Source organism: Falco rusticolus, chromosome 4 (genome assembly GCF_015220075.1).
Source record: "Falco rusticolus isolate bFalRus1 chromosome 4, bFalRus1.pri, whole genome shotgun sequence".
Classification (NCBI taxonomy): Eukaryota; Metazoa; Chordata; class Aves; order Falconiformes; family Falconidae; genus Falco; species Falco rusticolus.
In genome coordinates this window covers 27,511,451-27,536,635 of record NC_051190.1, presented here as the reverse complement: position 1 = coordinate 27,536,635, position 25,185 = coordinate 27,511,451, and the positions used below count along the sequence as shown (strand labels likewise).

The window sequence follows — 25,185 nt, the reverse complement described above, 5'->3', positions numbered from 1 at the left end:
GCAGTTTCTAGGGCTAAGAGGAGACTCTACACAGCTCCTGATGGGCTCGGAGGTAATGAAAGATGAGAAAAACCCAATGGAAATTAACTCAGTTTGCAAACACAGCCTACGTGAAAGGATGTGCCCTCTCTTCACACAATAAGAAAAGCAACCTGGGTGTTTATGGTGCATTTTCCTGCAGAAACGTCTGTTAGGAACTACATTCAAATAGTGAATTCCCCATTGCCGTGTAACTAAATTTCTTTTTACTTAATAGTGTCTGATAGATTCTACAAAAATCTAATTTAATGTAATTTAGTCTCGAATCCCCCATTGATTTTGTGGTAGATTTATTTGCAATCATGGTGACAAAGCAATTTCATATTCACTCTGAATCGTATGCTGCTGACATGGAATGAGACAATTATCTCACACCTCTCCTTCCCCCCGACTTCTGATTGCCCTATTTCTCTACAGAACTAATAGACATCAGAGACCAGGCAGTGTTTATGTTTAGAAAATCAACCCAGGAACCTCCAGTTTCTTGCTGAGGGGCTCTGAGAATCCCCAGGGTCCGTGTCAGCCGTGCCCTAAGCAGAGCATGAGCCAGTGGGAAGCTGCATGCTTACACCAGCGCCAGACATACCCTCCTGAGCTGCACATCACCGTTTGCTTGAGGGTCCTCTGGAAATCCCAAAGTGGGATTAAAAAGAACCTGAGCAGTGCATCTGCACCTGTGTGAAGGGAATTATGCCATCCTTTGCAGTATGTGTCAGGGTTGACAGTGCCATCATTACGGGCTTTATGAGATTGCTCGCCGGTGCTGCTGCCCATGCTAAAATGACAAGGACCCATGTGTTGGCTGGGAGAGCAGGACAGGGACTGTGGCTATTACGGTTTTTAATTTAAAATTCATGACCTTTGAATGAACTGGAAATGGCAAGAGATGGACTTCCTGCCCTCCCCCAGAACAATGGTCAGGACAGCATCAGCCCTGGCGAATGCATTTCAAGCAGCCTTGCACCTCAGGGAGCCCTCCTGAGATGACTCAAGATGCGGAGGTGGTGGTGACATCTCTGCCGTAGGGGGACCCAGGAAAGCTGCCTTCCTCCCACGCTGCCTCGTCTCCTGCCTCTTTGGCTCTGTGTCACTCAGGATCTGACTGCCTGATGATCAGACAGCAGTGACTGGTGAGAACCATCCCCTGCCTACCCCAAGCACAAGAAAAGCAGATGCTTTGTGTGAACTGTTACCAGGGCTTGGTGCTTTATCTGCACCGCTGACTCTGACTTCATGGTCTCCTGACTTCTGTAGGGTGGTCTGCTCTCCGGGGCCACTGCACCTCCTCGGCTCCCACTGGTGGCTGAGGTGGTTGCTCCTCTGGACATCTCCAACTCAATCTCAGCATCCATCTCAGCATCCTCCTTGGCTTCCTTGTTGCTTTCCTCCAAGTGCTTCATCAGCACTGCCACCACCACGTTGACTAGGACAAACTGTGCAATGAGGACGAAGGTGACGAAGTAGACAGGAGAGATAACAGGCAGGTAACTGAGGCAGTGCTTGTCTTCCCGAGTGCATTCCCGGAGAGTGTCCTGCAACAGAATGGGAGAGGTAAGGGATTTATAAAGTCAGGGGCTCTACTTGGGCTCCAAATACAGAAACATCAAAGATAATCTGCCAAGGGCTGAAAAGCATCCACTAACATATCCTGGACACAACAGCTTGTAGGCACAACTGAAATGAGTAGAAAAAAATGTGGACACCATGCATCCCATCATCTGTGAAGAGGAGGATCCTGTTACATCCCAAAGGCACAGGACACAGACTACATGGTTACTCCTCTCAGCCACAAGAACAGGCATAATTTTCACAACGTATTATATATACATTAAAAAGAATGAAGTTTCAGGTCGGGTGAGACTTAGGACAAATTATCACTTGAAAATACATTTGGCTTTTAAATGGGAAAGTTTAACTTTGATGTTTTAAAGGGAAACCTTTTTTGTTTTCACACAAGAGTTGCCTAAATTTGTTTGAAAGTTGTATCTGTATATCTACAGAGAGAAGAAAGTACCCAGACAGAGATTGCACACACCTTCATGATACCATTCCAGTTGTCCCCTGTTGACACCCTGAAAAGGGTGAGAAAGGCCATGCCAAAGTTGGTGAAAGTTGCATGCCGGCTCAGACCTTCGCAAGGGTTTTCTTCACTGCAGTCTGCAGGAGAGAAAGGCAGAAGCATGTCAATGAAGCCACATTTACCTTTGTTCAGAGCAGCCCCCCAGACCTGGTGGTGAGACCCTGAGCTATGTCACACTGATACATGGCCTCAGGGAGGGCCGCTCACTGGTGATCTCGTGGTGGCCTGCAGCTTCTCAGTGGAGGCAGATGATATAAAGGACAGAAAGACACCGTGGCTTCGGGGGTCCAAGCGGGACATTAGGAAAATCATTTTCATCTGGAGGGCCCAATGGCCCTGGGACAGGCCACCTGAGGGGCAGGGGAGCTCTGTTGTTCAAAGTTTTCAAGATTTGTCTAGACAAAGCCGCTGCTACTCTGAGTTAGTGATGTGGCATTGAGTGGGAGGAGGCTGGGTGGGGGCCTCCAGAAGCCTCTTCCACCAGCATTTTTGTGATTCTCTTGACTTTACCCCAACAAGCAGAGCCCACACAAAGAGATCAAAAAGGAGGTGGAAAGAAGGAGACTTGCTGGGCTGTCTCAACAAATACTGCTCTACATTATCCTTTGTCTATTAGCTTCTTGATTATGTCCTTGCCTTGATTATTTTTTACAGGGTACATTTACCATGAGGGATATTTCACTGAGATAAAGTGGAGCAATTTGACATTTTCCCCCTGAGAATTAATATACTAATGAATGTAAATAGAACATATGAGATATCCCTCTTTCCATAAAACACAGGCTCATTAAATATTCATTACCACAGGCAGCAATGTCTCTTGCTAGGGCATTTCACTAGTAGGTACTTATTTCAGAGGCAAATAGGAAGGAAAAGCACAAAAGCAAAAAAATCCTACAAATGACCAGTCTTGAGAGAGCGAGGGCTGATGGTTCTTGTGGCTGACATGGACTTGCAGTGATCGAGAAAAAGAAGTGAAAGTATTTCCCAGTTAAATCAGGATGGGAAGCAGTGTGCTGACCACCTGCAGCTTGTCCCAGACAAGATCAGGGCTTTCCCAGTCTCTGACCACATGCTGTGGTTACCTGAGGGCTGGCATCGGCAAGGTGTGTGCGTAGAAACCCAAAAAGGATTCAGAGCAGCAGAACGTGCCTCTATGAATAAAACATTTTCCACCTTTGTGGCTGAACAAATACATAGCTATATATCTAGATATGTAATATAAACCCCACAGTATTTCATTTAGGGTGGATGCAGAACTAATTTTTTTCCAGAATTTGTTGGAGACTGAAAAACAATTTTTCTTTGGTTGAAAGAAATATTCTGCTTTCAGGCATTTGTAATCCAAGCAGAGGGCTGGACTCATAAAGGGGATTAATGACAGCCATAAAACCACCGCAGAGGAAGGGCCCTTCTGATGCTCTTGAAGCCTTAATTGGGATGCAGACATTGAGGAGGCAGACACATCTCCTCTGAACAGCATGTTCAAAGGCAGTGACTGCTTTGGCCTGGCTAAGCTGGGCAAGATAGTGCTATAGTGTTTTCTCTCTAACTCCACCTGATTATTTTTTTTTCTTAGCCATGGACACATGCATGATCAGCTCTGCAGTATCCTCAAGCCAGAGGAATAAATGATGCTGGACAATCAGGAACCAGTGGATGCTTCCTGAGTTATGCAGAAAGAGGAAGGTGATGCTGAGACGAATGGACAGACAAGACTTGGGCAGCTGGAAGAGCAATGTTAGCCAAGTGCAGAAAACTAATGGAGTGTGGTAGAAGCTCCGAGGAGGGACATGTTTATGGTGGCACCTCTCCAGCACAAATCTGACTACCATCCAGCTTTGCAGACTCATGTTCTGTCTTAAGGAGCAAACTTCCATCTTTGTTAACACAGCCATGTTGGACAATTATATTTAAACAGTAAATAGTTCCTCTACAGTATTACATCCTCATGTGTCATCCGTGACCCTGAGATCAAGGGAAAACCTTAATCTTGAGACCGTGAGCTGTGGAGCTAAGGAAGGCCCAGGAATGATAAAAAGAAGAAAGGAAACAGCTAGATATCAAATAAACACCAACCGGATGAAATAAATTGTGTCAGGCACATTACTCACCTAGCTTGCCAAACAATTCCACTCCCAGGGCAGCATAGATAAAAAACAGGAGCATAAAAAGTAGGCCAAGGTTCCCTACCTACACAAGGAGAAAGCAGAACAAGGGTCAGGCAAATTGAGGTCATGAATTAAATTGCTCCATAACATTTTAAACACAATTAAAAGAGAGACTGGTGGCCAGAGGCTGATCATCATCTCCCCTGGCTTCCATCACTCTGGTCCCCTTTCACAGTTCTGCTTTAATAGATTCAGAGAAGTCTCCCATGTGGGGGAAGGAGCAGATACTTCAACGTGCAAAGCAGTCTCTGTGGCTGGTGCCTCTCCCATCACCCTTCCACTCACCCGGGATGCTGCCTTCATCTCTAATTTGGCCAACCTGTAGCTGTAGCCCCAGCGGCACTTAGCACTGCACTTCAGTGCAATGGTAGTTTAAGTGACCTGCTCCTCTGGTTTGAGTTTTAAGGGCCTTTCCCTTCTGTTTGCCAGGTTTGAGACTCTGAGCACGAAGGCTGAGGGTGTCAAGATGTGACACTAACAAGACATGTCTCAAGCCACAAGAGGAATTGCCTGGTTTTCAAAGGTGTCGCTGGCCTGAAGGGCTTTCAGAAAAGGAACATATGCTCCAGTAAGATGTAAAGCTCTCCTAGCCTTGCCACTTTACAGATATTTCTCAACAACTACTTGAATTTTAGCTTCCGGTGTCTCAAAAGAAAAGCCTTATTCTATATACAAACACTCAAATGCAGGCACCTTGCAGTTCAAACACTGTGCGATGTGCTACTATTAGGTATTAACATGCGCTGCAAGGTGGCTGAAGGGGATGTAATAGAAGCGCAAGGATGCTAAAGGGAGAACAAAGGTTCTTAATAACAATGGCATTACACTTAAATGTACTGCAGTCAATCACTACATGGGGTCTAAACCTTTAAACCATCTCAAAGAGCAGATTTTTTTGTGATTCAGGCAAAGATCATGAAGGGCAGAGTAACCTGACCAGCTAACCGCCTGCATTTTACCTGCAACTAACTCTGGTGACATTTACCTTTCCTGCTACTTTTAAATGCCTCGTGTCTATCAGCTTGTAATGGAGATGGAGCAGTTGAGTTCTCCAGTTAGACATGGTGTCACAAGCATCATAAAAATGAACTAGGTGGTGATTCAGGCAGTCAGGCTGAGAGATTCATGATCCCCAAGGTATCTTCTAGCGAACTCTTCAGTCTGAGAGAGCTTTCTTCTCTAGGCAGTGCAGCCTATTTTATATATATATATATATATATATATATATTTATGTATAAATATTGGGTATTTTGACCATGCAACTTAATTTCATTAGAAAGGTTATCAGTATGATACCTGTTACCATAAAAATTAACAGAGCTATCACTTATGAAGTAGGGGTTTTTTTTGTATTAAAGAAATGGGAATAGTCAAATCAGCCAGTGGAGACTGTAATTGCTGTAACGCCTAAACTGGCTACTACACGTAGAGCTTTACAATTCCACTAACATTATTACCATACTCCAGGGAGTAATATAGATAATACAGTGATGTGGATGGCTGGTCTGGATTATTTCACCTGCATGTACTGTCTTCTGGAATAGTGCTTCCCTAACTCCTGTCTGCTAGACCACTGATGGTTTGTAAGACATTAGAAGGCACTCTGCAGATTGACTGCAAATTAGAAAACACGAGAAAACAGGCATATGTGCAAATGCACCCACATACACTGCTGGGGAGGCAAATGAGCAAATAAAGGGAAAGAAAAAAGTTTTCTAGGTTGAGTGTATATTAAAACCTGATGTTGTAGCACTGCAGAAGAGGGTGCTGGATTTTTTTCAAAGAAGCCTATAAGCTGAATATTTTACTGCTAAATATTTTACTGCTATTTTAATGCCTAATAAATCAGCGTGCAAACTTTTGGCATTGATGAAATTCCAAAGAATTTAGACTAACATCAAAGTTATTACCAGATTATCAGTCAAAACTATTATCTATCTCTCAACATGCAAAGCATGTTATGAGCTGACATTCACTCATAAACAATTTGCCTCCTATATATGTGCATTTATAAAAGATTCTGGTTTTTTCTGATTTAAGATTGTGACTAATTACTGAACCAACATGTCTCATAACAAGTCCTTCAAAGACCTGTTTACACTCATGGGTTTGCCGTATCTGCTCAAGGCATCACAGCCATAGGCACACTCTACGAGCGCTGAGAGGCGTGTGTGCTAATGCGGTGTCTGCTGGTGTCTAAGGCTGCGTCTGCCCTTGGCTGACAGCAGACACATGGGTATTTCCAAAGCTCAGCTGGTGCACAGGATCTCTTGGGAAGCGACGGAACATCTGAATCTGATTTGGAAACACGGCTATGTGAAAGAGAGATGTGGGAGACAGCAGCAAGTGACAGATCCTGGGATGGATGATGGGACCACCTTCACTGTTAAACTCCATCCCACCCTGCACCTAGGCATCCAGAGCTGCTCCCCATGTGCACAAGAACAACCTGGTGCCCTGACCACCCCCTGCAGATGCAGCATCCACATGGATATGTGCAGGCAGTTGGTGGCTCCTGAGGTTGGAGAGGGCAGCCCACAAACACCTGATGCTCAAGAGAAGGTGGCTGAGCAAAATGGCTCACCTCTTGTTTAGGTGCTTCAGCAGAAGCTCTTGGTCTATTTGTGTAGCTTCTGGCTGTGCTAAATCAGTACAAGCCAGTGCCACATTTAATATTCTGTCAGTGCTAGCCCATGGCTCTCTGCTACATGTCCCTCAGAAAGGAAAGGAAAGGAAGGTCCTCTTCAGCCCATGGCCTTCTCCAAGGCCTGAGCATGGAGAAGGACCCAAGGAATGCTCTCAGAGACGGGCTGAGGTGGAGGCAGTGAGGTCAGCCAGTGGCTGCTGAGTAGCAGCGAAGGCAGACTATATATATGTCTGTGACCTTGAGTGAGTCATTCCTCTCCTGTAACTCAATGTACCCGTTTGTAATACCCTTGTGGATAGGTAATTAATATCTCTAAAGCACTTCGAGATCTACTGAGACCAGACAAGAAAAAGATCGTGCATGAATCATGTTGCTGGGAGGAATGGGCCAGGGCAGGAGCACGTCCAGGCTCTTTTCTCCAGCAGCCAAAGGTTGGGATGCCTGTGTGGGACTCTCCATCAGGGACAGGGATCCAGCTCTGGTCAGCAGCCTCAGCTTTGGCAGCCAGTCACCCAAGCAGGCTCTGAGAAGTGGTTCTGCTCTAGCAGCACCGAACAGGTCAGCCCATGCTCTGTTTATCCATCAGACTCCCCCTGACTTGGGCTGGTGCCTTTGGCTGGGCAGAAAAAACTACAGATAACCCCTCTCTCTGGCAGCCAGTGGCTATCCATCATTTGCTGTGGCTCCAGCATTGAGGGGAGGCTGTGGCCTATAAGGAGTGAAGCAGAGATTAAGAACATCTTGGAGATGTTCTTGGTGCCCTAAAGTACTTCAGAGAAGCTACAAGAGAAGATGGAGGTATTGGTGAGTGTGTGGTTCTTCCTGGACATTAGCTTTCTGGCATCCTGGCTGTCATATACTGCTGGCAAAAGTGTCTGTGGGCCTGGGACAGGCACACAGAGAGAGGCAGAGTCCTCCATCCCACCCAGAGGAGCAGGGAAAGCCTGTATGAGGAGCTACCACCCTTCACCACTGTGCATCCCAGCTGGACCTGTGATCTACCATTGCAAAAGCCCTGGAATAACCCTGCTCAGCAGTAAAGAAAGAGACCCTTCTCTCCAGACACCCAGAAAACCCCTTCTCCCACCTCCCCTGCATGGTCTGGGGAGACTGGCTCTGATTTACTCTTGCAGACTTCACTGCTATTAGTATTTTGCCTCCTCCCAAGTGAGTCTGCAGTAGCTAAACACCACTGCATGTCCCATCAGAGTTCAATCTCTGACTTACACCAGTAAGAAGCACCTATCTGCAGGCAGATAGAGCAACCGTGCCAGGCTGTGTTAGCTTGACATGCAAGTGTGTTGCACTGATCACATACAACAGGACACCAGTCACCTGGGCATTATTGCTCCTCTGTTGCAGCATCAGCTGTGTCATCCTGCCCAAATCCTTCTAGATCCTGCTGGCCTCTACTCTCCCTGCTCTGGGAGAGGTATTGATGAAATATGTGTCTTCTGATGCCCCACTCTTGCAATGGCTGGCTGAAGCACAGTACAGTTCCTTTTGTGTTTCTTCCTGCTCTGACATCAATTATTTCTGTATCACTGGCCCACACCTTGGCATCTCAGTTGTCCATGCAGGCAACGCATACAGCTCGCCGGGACGGCTGTCAAGAGCAATTTCTCATTAAACTAAGCCCCTGCCAATCCTTTCCAAGGACATGAGTCCTCCTCACCTTCCTTCCAGCACTCTCTAGCCAAAGCAATAATTCTGGCAGCAGGAAAACGCGGGCTAATTTATGCACTAGACCCAAAAGAAAATGGACACATTTGTCCACTTGGAAAACAGAGGCCATCCGTATGAATTCCAGGACTAGTGGAAAGGGCCAGACAGACAACTTTGGAGGCTAAAGACATCTCACTGGTGCAACCACAAGGCCACTAGCTGAACTGAATGAGCTCCCATTTCTGTGTATCCACTCAGTCCCACAGAGCCCAGTGCTAACAGCCAGCCCAACACTGGTTTCTTTACCTAGTGATTTCTGCTTTGCTACTCAAATCTCTCAGACATCTCTGTACTTCTTTCCAGTGTGCAGCACAGCACATACCTACCTATCTTCCAAAATCTGTCTCATCTGCAGTGCTTGCTGCTAAGACATTTCTAATCTTGCTCTCTGAACTTCACAGTCACTGTGGGTTTTCAGCATCTGGCAAAAGCAGACTATTGTTTCTGTCCCACAAGTGCTGTTAGACAATGACAGAAAACCTCTTCAAAAGCTGAAGTTGAGATAAGCACAGGAATTACATCACCAAGAAGAGTTAAAACTCCTGGACAGGAGCAAACTACAGATTCTGTCCTTCAGGGCACTGATAGAACAAGGAGTTCTTAACTTTCTTCTTGGCACAGAGTCCATCTGGGGGGAGTTCCAAGCTTTGAAGTCAAGGAAGAGGTATACTGTACAGTTCTGCAATTAATTAATGTGCCATACAGAGACCAAGCGAGAAAAAAGAAGGAAAAAGAACTCAGATCTTTTGATAGGAAAGTTCCACATTTTACTGTTGTTGGCCCTGTAGAGCCAGGATGGCAACTGGACTGGATTCCACTTTGCCTCTCCATCAGGCAGAGCACTGGCAGCTTAGCACTGACTGCAGGTTTTCTTACTGGCAATCGATACTGGAAGTGCTGTGCGTACTGAGCTGGGCTGCTCCATAGGGTGGATTCACTCACACAATGAACATTTTAACCCAGCCAAAGTTACAAATCCAGCAGTGAAGTGCAGACCATGCTACAGAAAGGGTGAATTGTACTTTGGAAAGCAGGGGATGTGAAAAGGACTAAAAGGATTACCATCAAATAGGAGCCTTACAGAGCAGACATTGCTTACAAAACCGATGCAGCCACCAGATGTATAAGCAAGGGAATATTCAGCTGAAGCATGAGTGGTATAATTCACTATATAGCCTTAATGGGGCCAGAGCTCATAAAGAAGAGGAAAACACTTGAAACAGGTCTTGAAAACCTGCTTCATACCGAGAGATTAAAGGAATTCAATGCTGTTCTGTTTGCCAGACTGGAAGATTATTTTATCTCTTATTGCTCCAAAAAGGAGACGTTCTAGAAGAAAAAAAGCAAATTTACATCCGATGAAAAAACATACTGGGCTAATTCAGACTAAAAACACTGGATTCTTTTAACAGAAAGAGTAAACTTCTACTGAAAGAATGTACTTCGTTGATAGGGGATGGCTGGTTCCCTAGCACTTTGATCCTTAAAACAAGACCAGGTGGCTTTTAAAAGACATGCTGAAGTTCAGTGCAGAGCTGCGTGGCTTATGTTATGCTAGGAACAAGCCCCTGCCACCACAGGGGAGTTTTGAGGCTGTGAATGGCAGCACTGAACTGGCTTAATTAGGACTGGCAATGTCTAAGTGATGAAGTCAGAGCTGGTCACACTAGTGCAGCTCTTTTTAGCTGCTCAGTTTAAAGCAGTGGATCTATTTCAAGTTTATACCAGTGTAGCTGATTTTAGCATTTCATACTTTAAAGTCCATGGCAGATTTTGTTTGTCCTCCACAAGGGTACACTATGAGGGTCCACCTTCAGACCTGAGGCCGGTAGTGCCTTTCTAGGTGACCGTGGCCTCACTACTAGCTCAACCTCTTGGTCAACCACCTGTGAGACTGGAAAACCTGCATTCTTGTTTGAAAAGGAGATACTGCCTCAAGACTGCACAGTAGTGGGTAAAAGAGCCAGTGCTGCACAAGCACCAATGGCCTCTGGCAGGAATGTGATGCTCGATTCACACTATCCCAAACATTTCCTGGGACTAAGAGGGCATGGAGGTGGTGGGCAGAGAAGATGCCTTTTTGAGATCTTTCCCTGACCACTTTTTCTCTTTCTTGCCTCTCCTCACTTGTTCTCCCCAACTCCATCTCTTTATTTTCAAGAGGCACCATAGAGAAGATCTCTGAACTGGTAGACACAAGGTTACCAGACAAGCACGATGCAGTAGGGGAGGAAGTCTTTCTGCACTGAAAGCAGCAGCTCAAGGTCAGTCTGAAGTTCCAGAAGAGGAGATTAACCCTGTACCATGACAACTTCAGTCTTGGATCAAAATGCTACCATTTCTCCAAGTTTGGGGACAGCTGGCTCCCTAACTGTTACTTAAGCTGTATCTACTGCTGAAGAAAACAACTAGGAAGCTGATGAAAATCACCCAAAAGAGAAAGAAAAAAAACAGTGCGCTGCAGTGACAATACCTTGTCATCACAAGCCCATAAATGGACATTCTACATACACTAGACAAAGAATTTCCCCCCAAACCTTAATGAATAAACATCAAATTAATTTTTATTGTCATTTAGCAGACACATTCAATGAGAATTTTCCAGCTGTGGTTTTAGGCTGCTACATAAATTGGAGTAGGAACTCTTCCCCTGCCTTTGAAATGAAAGCTGCAACTTTATGAGGAGTGATTGTTGTTGGAGAGGTCTTCTAAAACTTCTCTTCTCATTTTCTGAATTTCACTGGAGGACAAAATGGCATTTTTATCTGCACAAGATCTGCCTGGAATATCCCTGGGGATTCCCCTTTTAAGAAAGCCTTTGGTTTGAATGTGAACTGCAAAAAACACTCCAAAGAAACAAAAAACCTGGCCTGCAGCCACCCTATTGTTTGGGGTGGGGAGGGAAAACAAGGAGTGAAAAGAAATATGCTCTGTAATCACGGTGCTTTTGAAAGAAGAAAAAAAAATAGACACAAATCAAGTGCTTTCTTGAAATATCAAAACAGGGATCAGGTTGGTAAATACCATGCTTTAGTCTCAGCCAAAATCCTTCACTGAAATCTGGATACGAAAGGGAAAATGCCTCAGATTAGAAACATCTTAATGGCACTGATGAAAATTAAATGGGTCTTTCCAAGAAAAAGAAATTCCCCTTGTTTTCCAGGTCATTTTGAACAGATCATGGATTTCTTTGTACTTAGCAACTAACTCATAGGGGTATATTTGGGTAATTACATGTACTAGTTCTACTGATTCTCATAAGGCCACAAATATTCTGGAAGAGATGTCTACACGGTGTCTGTTTCTGGCCAAGCCACGGCGCTATCATCCTGTCTTTGAGATGTGATCCCACTGCAGACAGCTGGAGCGGATCAAGATGTGACTGCCCAGCATGGTGCGCTGCCATCTCCCTGTGCCTACGGGGCTGGGGATCCCCTGAATCTCCCAGTCCATCCCAGGACAGACTACACTGCCTTTTACACAGAATGGAGTGGGTCCACTCATAAAGCTCCTTCCAGCGACTCAGCTGTGGGATGTTTTGGAGGGGTTGATAACTTGTCTGACAATGCTTGTGCCTCCTAAAAGTGCTGCTTCTGAACTGCCAGCTCAGAGAAGAAGCCTGCAGGGTTCCTCTGCCTTGTTCTTGATGGCCTGGCACCTCATATTGATACTCACTTCTGTGTAAAGCATGGCAGTAAATGCTTCCAGTACTGTCTGGTGGGATACAGGGTCCTCGTGATAAATGAAAACGAAATATGTAGACAGCTGAGCTGACTGTAAAGACTGAAAGGTCTCAAACCACCAAACCCACAAACTAGCAGAACACAGCTTAAATAGCATAAGTTTTTAAAACCAAAGGAACCCTAAACTTCTTGGAATTCTTCAGATGTGCTTTAGATCTTTTTGAGGGAGAAGTGCAAGTCAGCAAAAAGTTTCCTTCTTTTTTTCAAATAAATGGATCTATGAAAAAGTGGTCCCAGGAACTGAACACTTGAAGGATCCTATCAAATATTGTTAAGACTGGCAGCATCTTTGTTCCTCTTGCAGCTCATGAGAATATGGTGATTTGAGACCTCACTTCAAGCTTTTAAGATTCAGGAAAGTCTCCCCTTGTTTGCCTTTTAAAGACTGCAGCTCCTCTGTCAATAGGTCTCAATAAATATGCTTGCTCCTGTCTCACAAAGAAAACTGCTAAGTTGGAAGCTGTCTTACTTCCAATGCTTTCACCAACAGCTTTCTCTGCCTATCCTTGTGTTTCCTGAACTTGCTGTGAAATCTGTGTTTTATAAGAGCTCTGCCTACAGCAGCTGGCTCTCTGTTAACTCTTTTTCTGTAATTCTGGATCTCCCATCTAGCACACACTATGTGAGGAGGATATGCCATGCAAAACTCCGCTACCGAGGCACCGGTGGCAGCAGAGAAAGCTGATGTTCTCCCCAGGTGACTTCTAGTGCCCACCAAACACGGTGGCACAGAGCCGTCCCCAGGCCCGAAAGGCATAGTCCACCAAGGGGAACAAACTGGGCATGGATGAAGTCTGGGGGCTTACCTGGGGAAGCGCTTGTACCACTGTGTCCAGGAGCGCTCGCATCCCAGTGGCCATTTTAAGCAGTTTCAGCACTACAATGAGAATCAAAGGCTGGTCAGCAGGGCTGGGAAATATTTCAAGCAAAATCCATAATGGAAATCTGATTTCAAAGCTTGTAGGGAGGGTTCACATCTCTCTTGCATCTATTCATACAGATGGCAAGCTCACTGTATCCTGGCAGGGCTCACAGAACATTTGAACATCCCAACTACTTCCCACACCAATTAACGTTAATGACATCAGTAAAACAGACCAAAAGCCACAAAAATTCCAGCATGCCCTAGCAGGAAAATGGGGGAGTGATGGGGAGACAATCAGTGAAGAGCATCATCCCAAGCTCTGATCCTGCCTTCTCCACCACTTCCCACTCTTGTCTGGTATCAGTATAAAAGGTCTGTGATCCCAGGTTTGAATTGGAGGCCAATCTAAGATGCCACTGGAAACACTCATGAAACCCCACCTAGATTGTCTCTGAATTCACATTTTGCAGCCTCAGCGCCTAACTGTTCTCAGGTCAAACTGAAACAGCAGGAGTAATAGCCAAAGGCCAAATAGCCAAACCATTTTCTGACGTGTCTGGAGTGATGGCTGGAGACCTATGGAGCAGGCCGTACCTCTTGCTATTCTCAGCACCCGCATGATGCGTATTATTGTGGGATTGATGGGCAGTGCAGCATTCATCTCAATTTCCTCCAGTGTGATTCCCACAATAGATAAGAGAACTATAGCCAAATCCAGCTGATTCCACCTGACAGACAAAGAGGAAGCACACACACACACACAAAAATCATACATGGACAGAAATGCAGGAGTAGAGAATTATTGGCTAAAAACAAGCACAAGCAAATCCCAAATGCCTCTCCTCTCTCATATCCCATGATCTTCTGTGTGGTACAAAACCAACTCACTGCAGTTGGCACAGACAGCCTCTGAGCCACAAGCTGTGACTGGGAAGTGTCCCTGCCTATTGCCCGGTCCCTATTGTCCCCCTGCTATCCGCTCAGAGCCACTTTCAGGGACAAGACACTAGGCTAGAGGGACCTTTGATGTGATGTAATACAGCTGCTCCCGTGCTATGTCACCTGTCTCTTGAATTACTCCACTCGAGTATCTCCATTAATTTATAGCCTAACACTTGTAAAGGGCCTTCCACAGCAGCACTTGAAAGAAACAAAGATGTGAAGAAATGGAGTGTCTTTCCTACCCAGTTTCCCTCAGAAGCAATATTGCTCATAGCAGCTTCCAGCCACTCAGTCAAGATAAACGAAGCAAACAAGCTGATCTTGTGAAAAAAGTGTCCAATCTTACCCTGCTCTCCAGCAAGTCACCAGACCACATCATGCTTTCATACATATTTGCTTCTGGCTAAATGTGAGGCAGAGTAAGATCCGTAGGTCTCTGCAGCTGGGATCTGAAGGCGGTGCGGCCGAACACAACTACCTCTGCCTTTGCCAAAGGTTTTACAAAGCTAGCAGTCTACCAAAGGACTGGTTTGGACTGCAGAGGAGACTTGTTGTGAGGGGCTCTGTCACCTTAGGTTGCCAAAACAACACTTTTGAGGACTGAATTGATGCCAACAGGTTGTTTCTGACCTCTAAGCTGAGCTGGTCAGACCTGGTGGAGAGGCAGATAGTGGGGGAAAGAAATTACCTAGAATTTTGTAACATTTCCTGAATTCCTTCTGCAAAGCAGTTCTTAGAATGTTTAGTTCCTACATTTGCACCTGTGGAGAGACAGCCCTTTGCTCTTCCTTGCAAAAAGCATGTAGTACGATCATAGCAATGCTACATTTACCCAGCATCTGGCTTTGAAACTGGGTCAGGACAGCTCTATTCCAAATGCACAGGAATTTAAAATACTCTCACCTGTCCTTAAAGAACCTTCGAAAACCAAATGCCACCAACTTCAGAACTGCCTCGAACACAAAAACTATGGTGAACACGTAGTTGCAGTACTTCAGGGCTTCATCCAGGGACTGAAAAGAGAGACACCAGTTAGACAAGACCAAGCTATCCTCTCCTAGACCCCCTGCGGAGGTACTGGCAGGCACAGGGGTGGCATAGGCACAGAGCTGCAGGAAGCAAAGTCATAAAAGCTTGCAGAGATCAGTTACAAAACTGCATTAAATCACACAGCAAAACTCAAACAAAGGATTAGACACTGATGCAAACAAAAATTCGTAAGCACTAACACTGGTTGTGCTAATTCTGTCAAGGGCTATCAAACCTCCAATTTCAGTGCATGAACTGTTCAGTCTGGGTCAGAAAAAAAATTTTACCCCTTCCCCATCTAATGTTTACTTCTTCTGAACTGCCTAGCCTTGGATAGAATAGAAGCCTTGATGCATCATCTCTTTATTTCAGCACGGCAAGCTTTAGGACAATGGCTTTGTTTAAAATGCTCAAAAAAAAAAATAATGTTGGAGATGGATTAAGTCTTGCCTTCTTGAAAAATGTTACATCTCTAGAGTCAGACAAAGTATGTCCATATTTGGTGCAATGTTCACGCTCTTCATAGAGCTGCTCTCGGAAGTCAGGAATCCGCAGTGTTTATACTTGAAGATGATGAGTGTTTATAATGGATTTCATTGGAACCATAGGCCAACAATAGCAAAAGAATCTTGCTGCGATCTTAAAATAGATAGTTGCAGAGTGAAACAGCTCCTTGGTTGGGTAGGGATTTGGGGAGAGGAGGGAGGGAAGCGGAATTTAGTTAAATCTAGTATAGGTCTCTTACAATAAGAAAATGACAACAATGAACATCAAAACAGACACAACTGGAAATAAAATGCTATCGAGGAGAGTGCAAAGCAGTGTCTGCTTTGTTGACAGGGGAAGCCTCAGGCCACAGGAAAGCTCTCCTCGTCACATTTGTGTGATGACTGTGCTTTGCTGACCCCAGATATGTGGGATGACCATGCACTGATTTTTTGGGAACAAGAGCTGAAAGTTTTTAGATGTTGGCATTCCTCAATTCACTACTATCCCTATTTTTGTTCCAGTGCCTAAAATAAATAGAATCATAGCATCATTTAGGTTGGAAAAGACCTTTAAGATCATTGAGTCCAACTGTTAACCCAGCACTGCCAAGTCCACCACCAAACCACGTCCCTAAGTGCCAACATCTACATGCCTTTTAAATACCTCCAGGGATGGTGACTCAACTACTTCTCTGGGCAGCCTCTTCCAATGCTTGACCACCCTTTCAGTGAAGAAATTTTTTCTGATATCCAGTCTAAAATGGCACTTAAAAGAATGTGGGACAATTTACTATTTCATCTGAAACACACTGCCTGAGCCTGGATTCTTGTATCATTTGTGATGGTTTGCATTCAGATTTACAACGCTGCATTTTACATGAACATAAACCAATTATAAGTAAGACCTAATCTGGATAAATAACATTTATGTGCAAAAGAAAGGCTGTTATGCAAAGGAATTATGGAGCAGAACAGCACACGGTCAGCTGGTGTAAAACACACACGTTACCCTGTGGCTTGGTGCCGCTCTGGCTTTGCTTCCAGGAGGCATTTGCAGGTTACCTGGCAGACCATGCAATACTAGAAAAATAAACACCAAGTCTAGAGCTCCATGAGTGATAATGTGATAGAAGATTAATATATGTGGCAAATGGACAGGCTATATGATTTATGCCAAAGATTTTCTTGGGAAGGAATGATTTTATGATACATAAAGAAGGGTTGTACCTAACAGCTGATTTATTCTAAATTCACTGAGGAAAAGGAACGTTGCTCTGCATGCATTAACTTCATGCTTATATCTCTTAGTGGAATATGCTAAAACTCTGGACTGTTTTACAGTTTGAGGGTGAGTCACATCTGGTATTAGGAGAGGAAATATTCGGACTGGTCTTCTTCTAGTAAAAGCTTAGTTCACTCTCTCTTAGCCTTATTCTCTGGGTTTTTTAAGGAACAGCAGGGAAATTGAGGTTTTGGCTGAGGCAAGGGGCTCCCGGATGGTAGAGCTGCCCTAGAGTCAGATGCTGAGGGTGGAGCCTGCCGAGGCTTTCAAACAACAGGGACTGGTCCCAAGGAAGCAGAGCTGGCTGCAGACCCCGCTGCTCAGTGGTATCCCAAGGGAACAGGTCCCCTGCCCTGGGTTTCACAGCTGACACGTTGCAGGGTGGCTCTTACCTTTGGCTGGTTGTAGTGCTCCATCGACATAGTGATGACATTGACCCCAATGATGAATGTGATGAAGAGGTCGAGGTAGTGGCTGGTGCAGAGGGTGTGAATGTATTTCCGCGCTGGGGAATAGTCAGCGTAGTAAGGCCTGCGTTGGGCTTCTGCAGAAAAAGAGAAGGAAAGGCAGTGCAATGAGTGCAGCAGGGCAGCCAGTGCGACGTGGCCTGCGAGTCATGTCTCACACACACCTGGCTGGATGCAGGGCACAGCCCGCAGGAGAACTGATTCAAGCAAGCCCTACGAGATGGCCAAGTGATTCTACCTAGCAGCAAGGCCTTCAAGAACCGCAGTGGGGTCATCAGGCTGAGCCAAACCTCTTGTCCCTGCAGAAGGGACCTCCACAGCTTTGACAGCCAGGTCCTTTTTTCTTCCAAGCACTCTCTGTCCTTACTGCTCTGTCTCAGGCTAGAGGACAAGCTCTTCACATGACTTGTCACAAACCAGAAAAGGTGAGAAGCAGGATGGAAATGAGACCCAAAGCCAAGAGAAAGGCTTCAAACCCAGCAAAGCTTCAACTGCAGTTTAGAGGAAAGGCTTATGACAGGTCTCGTCAGTCTGGACTCTGATATGCATGTCTAATCCTGCTGATGTCAGGCATGTTCCATGTAGGAGATGAACACGACCTGAGCTCAGCTTCTGCGACAGAAGGCTTTTGGTGTATTTTAAAGGCCTAAAGGAAACAGCAATGCCTGTGGCACAGTAGGGCACATGCGTGAGGGTTAGTAGCACACAGGAGAGCATCAACAGCAATGGAGCGGGGTGCTTAGCATTTGTCTCTACAACAACTATCAGCACAAGCTCCTCTGGAAATATAACACCAAGGGCATAGTTGCATCTAAAAACACACTCAGACTATGACTTTTATATACATACAAGAACTTGATATCCCTGCCTCTGGTCATGACTCCTTTCTCCTTGAAATGGGGAGATTTCTGCACATGGACCAAGCTCCTGGGGCTGTTCCAAGGAGAGTGTTTGGACACTGTGACCAAGCTGTATTCACTGCGTGCGCCTCTCTTAAATTAGACTGTGACCACAAGATGGCTGTGGGCACTCAGATGGAGTCAAATTCTTTTCAAACTTAAGAAATGTAAATATTCAAAGAGTGTACTTAAGGCCAAAGTCAGCATTACTGTAGATTTTGCAACTGAAAGAGACATGTTAGGTTCATACTAAGTCAGAGCAGGAGTGCTCTTAACAGAAAGGGTTTTTTTTTGCAAATGTTGCAGCAACTTGAGCTTTAAGTATATGAGGAGCTAGGAAAAAGGAGTTGCTTCACCTTAAAAATAAGGAGGGAAGTAAGTTCAAAAGTACTCAGTGCCCCCCCGAAATGTGTCTTCCACTCCTCTCATCCTGCTAATATCTTTCAGATGGAGCGACTCTTGAAAAGTGGGCTTTTTTTTTTTGGTAGCGTAACTGATGCCAGATTAGAGTCCAAAACCCTAAAATAAATTGGATAAAGGGAAACTGAATCTGTTACTCTCTTTCAACTACTATTTTTTCTGGTAGTTAAAAGTGGAGTGGAGGTATTTGGAAAACATTTCCTTCTGACCAGGGTCACCTAGACTTATTTTTTCTGCTAATGGGTGTGGAAAAACAAGATGAAAGCAAACACAATTGTTTTTGAATGTTTTTCTGTTGCTTTCATGTGCTTTAGTCCTACCAGTCATTTTGGACTGGCGGGACTGTCTTGGCTACCGAGCTCAGATAATCTTCCGATGTGTCTAAAAACCAGTAATAAAAACACTGCAGTATGATATTTACTTAAGCCTGCACAATGTGCTTTCATGTGTTCTCCAGATTATGACATACTTTTTTTTATTTTTTTTTTTAAATGTCTTCTTGGAAACACAATAAACCAGCTTGTTGGGAGGTCTAAGAATACCCTGAATAGTCAAGCATTATATTAAGGGACTACTTATTAGTGACTAATGGTTGATCAATGGATCTTAGAAGAACATTAGCAGTGATGGGCAGTGCGTGAATACACTGCCTAGCAGCACATAAGGAAAACAGGCTGTAGGTGACTGCAAATGCTTTCTAACCTGTCCAAATGCAGCCATTGATTAATTATTCAGCCTAAGATCAGGCTTTTATTATGTTTTATAAAGTACTTATATACTTTTAAAGCATAATCACAAGAAGACATTTTCCACTGTAAAGCTGCTGAACAGAAAACTTTCCAGGCTGCCTGTCAGCAACACAGCTCTCTTTTTATATGGGCTGGATATAGAAATATAAGAAGGAACCACCTAGCCATAAAGGTGGGCCTGTTTTATTGTGTGAAAGCATCTCAGTGGTCTGTGTCTGTATACTCTGCCAGTGCTCAGAGCTGGCTATGCCTGGTAAACTGGGTGCTCGGGAAAGTTGGGACAGGTTTAACTTGACCTGGGATGCGGGAGCTCTAGGACTGCCTTACTCATTTAGGATACACTACCCCCCTGAAGCCAGGTTAACAGATGAAAAAGAAATTTCCACTGGGGACACACATACAAGGACAGTCTGGGATAAAGTTGACAACGCTTTGAAACACATGCAACAACACTGTCATGCTCAGTGCAGTAACCCATGCAATGTCCATTAGAGGAGATACTGCTCATGCGAGGCCAATGGTAGTGAGCAGGGGTGTGCAGGGAGGACAGGCCAGCTTCTGCTCTCGGCGATGCTGGTGTTGGGTCAGGACAATCCCATGAAGAAGAGGGGTTGCAGCAGGGTGAAAGCAGTGAGAGATCAGCCACACAGCTTCACTGCAGCTCTGACCCACTCTGAGCAGGAGGGAGGCTGTGGTTCATTGCCTCAAGGCCCCCAGCTCTGCTGGATCACTGTTCATCCCTGGTCCCTTTAGGAACAGGAGTTTTACTTCAGTCAACAGCACAGCAAGTGGCTCTGGCCTCCTCTCAGTTCAGACACATATTTTTACCTCTTAGTGAGACTATATTATGTTATTCTCCCCAGTCTGGGTAAAAGCGTTCACTGCACACACCTACTGCTACAGCCTGCTCAACGAGAGACGTGGGGTCTGCAGGAGAACAGTGGACCATGGGGATGTGGGCACAGCAAACAGGGGAGATCTAATGCATCATTAATTACAGTAGCCAAAATGCAACCTGTACCTGGTTTCTCCAGGGAAATGTTTTTTGGGATGAGACTCCAACCAACTAGCAGACTTATATCAAACACAGACAAGTATCCCTTCATCTGCAGCTGATGGTTTGAGTTGGTGGAAATGCAGGAGGGAAAGGAGAAACCATCAAACACATGCAGAAGGAAAACCACAGATCTTTCTCGCCCCCACTTCTACATGTTGGCTAATGTTTGAATCTCATCTCTCTGCAGAGTATTTAAACTTCTTTGTTTGTGATTCTGCTGACATGAAAATTAATGAAGCACTGTCTTCTAGCTTAAAAGCATTTAGGTTGGCATTACAATTGTTAGCTACAGCTCCTCCATTATTCTCCTCTGCATGAAACATTAGAAAGCCCTAATGGGTTTATATGCATGCTTGGCACAGAGAAGCTCTATACCTGCAGCTGCCTGGAAAAATAAGCAAGACGGTTTGATAATTCCCTAGTTGGAAATACTAAACACTCAGATATGCAACGCCCAAAACGTTAGTTACAGCTCGAATGTTTCTGCTGGATACAGAGATAGCTGTGGCATTGAGAGGATGGACTAATTTAAATACAACCGTGTGCTGCCCACAATTGCTCACCCCTGGAGAGAAAGGCTTAGACTCAGTGCTTTGAAAGGCATCTCTGCTGGGTCTTAAAACAAAACTGGCCTCTTCCTTCTACAATGCCCAGATACTCAGCTCTGTGTTGAGAAATGCCTCAGAGAAACATGGCAGTGGCCACGTTCATCTCATACAGAGTGGAAATCAGGAAAAAGCATTTCCTTCTCCAAGTTCTCCGTTTTTGGGGTCTTCCCAGGGACAACTGACTTGCTGATACTCTGAAAGACACCCTCTGCTCCCCAGCTAGGGCCTCCCCCCAGCTATGTCTGGCATTTCCAACTCTTTCTGTGTTGCCTGCACTGCTTTCGGCTCCCAGTGTCACCCAGACCCTGCTTGCAGCCTTGGAAGCCCAGAGCACTGCCTGCGTTTGACCAAACATTGCGCTCTGCCCAGCGAGCCAGGGCTGCTGGCTTCACAGCAGAGACAAACCCGTTGGATTTGGCCCCATATCCTGAATACAGAGGAGACCAAGCCTATCCATGTGGTTTTAATCAAAAACTTTAATGTGGGGAGGCTGGTTTTGGTCTATGTCTTCTGAGAACCTCATTAAAAGGTTAGGAGCTGCAGGATTATTAAATTACACTACACTTATTAACACAGTAGATACAGTGGATGGAGGTAGTGACTGCGTCAGAAAAATATTCTCATATATCTTGAACTTGTACCTTCACGCGAAAAAGTACGCTGTGCAGTTCTGCCTTTGAAACCACAACAAATGCATTTCTATGGTGTGCTAGCCCCTTGCCATCTTTTCTCACGTGAGCAGAGTTAACTGGCAAACCCAGCACCTTCTTTCAGTGCTGGCCCAGGCCTCAGCTGTGTTGATCGCAGCCCAGTCATGACAGCTGGACCCTGTGGCTGACATGCTGGGTCCATGAGCTCTGTTGCCGGAGCCTCGAGTGATGTTTGTCACAGGAGCAGAGAGTCAAGGCACACTGACAAGGGGCACGGGGTTTTACCCTGTCCCGATTCTTTTGTGGAAGTGGCTCTCAGATGGGAGACAAGAAACTTTTTGGAAAGGTCTGAGGTGGTGCCTGACAGCAGAGATGTGGGCTGAGAGGGACCTTCCTGCCAGGCTCCTGAAAGGCCTAAAAAGTACCCCAAAACAGACAACGGATGATTCCCCATCCCTCCTGCACGGGGTCTGATGAAGGAGCTGTGTCCTGCTGCAGGACTGTCCCCTCCACGGAGCGATCCCTCTGCCAGGGTCAGAGCTCTGCACACAGGGTCCAAATACTGGACCCAGCCTCCAGAACACAGGATTTGTACCCAGGGCCTGCTGGGATGGCCCCCACTGATAAACAGAGGTCTAACCCATTTCCAGGCCTGAGCCCAAGCCCCCTGTGGCTTAATGGTGCGTTTCTGTGTGTGTAGGGACCTACAGATGCCCAAAGACCCCAATACACAGAAACACACAAAGAGGAAATCACAGACAGGACACAGGGCACAAAGACAAGATGCCAGGCAGACAGGGCGAGTCCAGATGGATCGGTGTTGCTCAGACAGTACATCTGTTAGCTGTGCTGGATTTTGCTCTTGTTAACAGCCCTAATTCTTCCTCCCTTATGGTGTCTTCAGGCCAAATGCCAGAAATGGCAACTGAAGTAAAAGCAAGGCTCTCTGCTAGGCTTCCTAAGGTAGGCTCCTTGCTACTCCACAGAATTACTGGTCTCCTGTACCCATCCTACCCCATGGCAAGTGGCCTCTTGCCCACTCCTCCATACTAGTAAGACGCACGGTGCTGGGGCACACGGGAAGCTGGCCAGCCTGCCGTCACTGTGCAGCATCCCCCATCTACACGTGCACATAGACACCCCCCCACAGAGACTCTGCCACACATGGCACCAACCACATCTCACATCTTTCTGAGTCTGCCACATTTTTTCACCAAATCTGTCATCTTGTAAATTATGCAAGAGGTGAAAACGTCTCCCATTTAAATTAAAAATAGCCATTAAAATATAAAAAGTAATGTGTATCAGATATTTGATTTCACCTTGTTAACAACTCAAATTTGGATGCCAAGCTGAGCTGTCCATGTGGAACAGAGGTGGGTAGAAGACCTCAGAGCCAGGCAATCTGAGGTAACCACCTGGAAGCCCAGCACATGGCCAAACGTTTAGCCTCACAGTTGTTATATCGGACTTGATCACCTTCCAGAAAGCTGTGTTCCTCCCTGCGTGCTCTCAGTCAAATGTTACAACCCACATCTGTGCAATGCCTGGGTCTGCGGTCTGAAATATCTCCTTGACTCTATCCTTTGAGGTAGCTGGATAAAGGAGGGGCAAACAGTCTCCATCACTTTGACAGGGACTGGCTCTTTTTGGTGTCTAAGCAGTGAGCCACAGACGAGCGTGTAATAAGATTTGCTTACTAATCAGGAACAGCACTGGGATAGCACTGGCTGTGGTTAAGCTAGCCCTCCTCACCTGTGCCCCAGTCTATTTTCTCTAAGGATGCTGAATGTTCTTTGCAAATATGCTTTTGTGTGTGTGGTGTGTGTGCACATGCGTGTGTGCACATTGGGATAGAAATAGTGGACAAGCAGGAGGACACTTAGGAGCTTGAAACTGATTTCTTATCGTGCTGGAAATGGTGCCTTCAGGACCTCCACTTCTAATCCTAGCTGCAATCTCAAACTCAAAAACCAAAACGTGAAAAAAGAAATGAAATTGCATTTGAACTCTTCTAAATTTCTGCAGAGATCTGTTTGAAGCTGGCTAGTTTGATCTAGATTTTCTTTTAACCCAGCTACTTAACTGACAGCTAGCTAAAATGAAATGGGCTTGGCCTTCACTGTGGAGACCATGGTGCAGACATTTAGTGCTGAGGTCTGCCATGGCTCTAATAAAGAGGAGCACAAGAGCAGGAGAGGAACTCTGAGGGATACAGCTGCCGGCCTTCTGACTCATATGTGGATGGATGGAGGAAACTGTCTGGGGTTTGTACTAGCAAAGCCTCCGACTGCTACATCTTTAGAGCCAGACAAAAGGCTATTTGATCTAACTGCAGTTTTCCCACCTGTAAACGGATACCTATGGCTTGATGTGGGGGAGACACTAGCCATTTGTCACAACAAGATATTGGGTCTTACGCAGGGCAGCACAAGGCTAGGCAAAGAGCCACAGGACTGCTGCAGCAAGCAGGGCAAGGAGAAGCTCTCAAGCCTTATCCCTGACTAAGCTCATCTCTGATCACAGTGGCCAAGCCATGTTCCCTCATTTACCTCTAAAAATGCTTGCCAGCATCTAAGGCAGGCTATCCTTGTTCATTAAAACTGGCTGGAAAGTCAGCATGGCTGGTTTCCTGGCAGTTTCTCTGGAAATACCCACCAGATGCTATAGGCAGCTTGTTCCTAATGGAGCCTGCCAAGGAGCGGTGGGGATGAGAATTAATACATGAGAACCCCTGGGAAGGTTTGGGTCAAGAAAGCAGCACAAGCTCAGGTGTTTTTCTGCTCTGGTCTGACAGTCTCTACTAAGTCCACTAAGAAGCACATTTTGGCTAAAGTCCTCCTGTTGCACCCTAACAGCCCTGCATCTGCCCAGTATCTCCATGTAGACTGTTTGCAAGGACAAACCCAGTTCCAGCACATTGCTCAGCAATAAAGGGCTCCCCCAGCGTGTGATGGGGCAAGCATCTCTTGTAATGGACATCTTCCAGAGAAGAATTTTCTGGACAGCCCCATCTTGGGGCTCCATTCCTCTCCCCAGGGCTGTCAGTTTGTTCATACCCTCATGCAGCATGTTTGTGGCATGCGGGGCCATGCGCTAGGACTCTAAAAAGCATCACAATTATTGTGTCTAAGAAAAGAATTAATAAATAAAACCACCACCATCATCAGATGCAAGCAGCCCCTTAAGTCAGAGGGCAACCCTTGGGACTGGCCTTCACGCACACAGTAAGCATTGCAGCTGTTTACTCACTGCATCCCTCAGGCACACCGCAAGCTTCCGCTCGGTGCTTGGGACACCTTTGCCTTGCAGAGTGTGATAGAG

At 45.7% G+C, this 25,185-nt stretch overlaps 1 protein-coding gene across 1 annotated transcript in view; it reads right to left on the bottom strand.

The window, feature by feature from the left end:
- The window catches only part of CACNA1H (calcium voltage-gated channel subunit alpha1 H), a 254,504-nt gene that overhangs the window by 11,147 nt on the left and 218,172 nt on the right, over positions 1-25,185 (bottom strand). The window contains exons 26-32 of the mRNA XM_037386651.1: positions 17,404-17,555; positions 15,116-15,225; positions 13,865-13,998; positions 13,212-13,282; positions 4,234-4,312; positions 2,075-2,196; positions 1,233-1,571 (exon numbers count right to left, since the gene is read on the bottom strand). Coding sequence (XP_037242548.1) covers positions 1,233-1,571; positions 2,075-2,196; positions 4,234-4,312; positions 13,212-13,282; positions 13,865-13,998; positions 15,116-15,225; positions 17,404-17,555 — 1,007 coding nt within the window. The remainder of the gene's footprint in view (positions 1-1,232; positions 1,572-2,074; positions 2,197-4,233; positions 4,313-13,211; positions 13,283-13,864; positions 13,999-15,115; positions 15,226-17,403; positions 17,556-25,185) is intronic.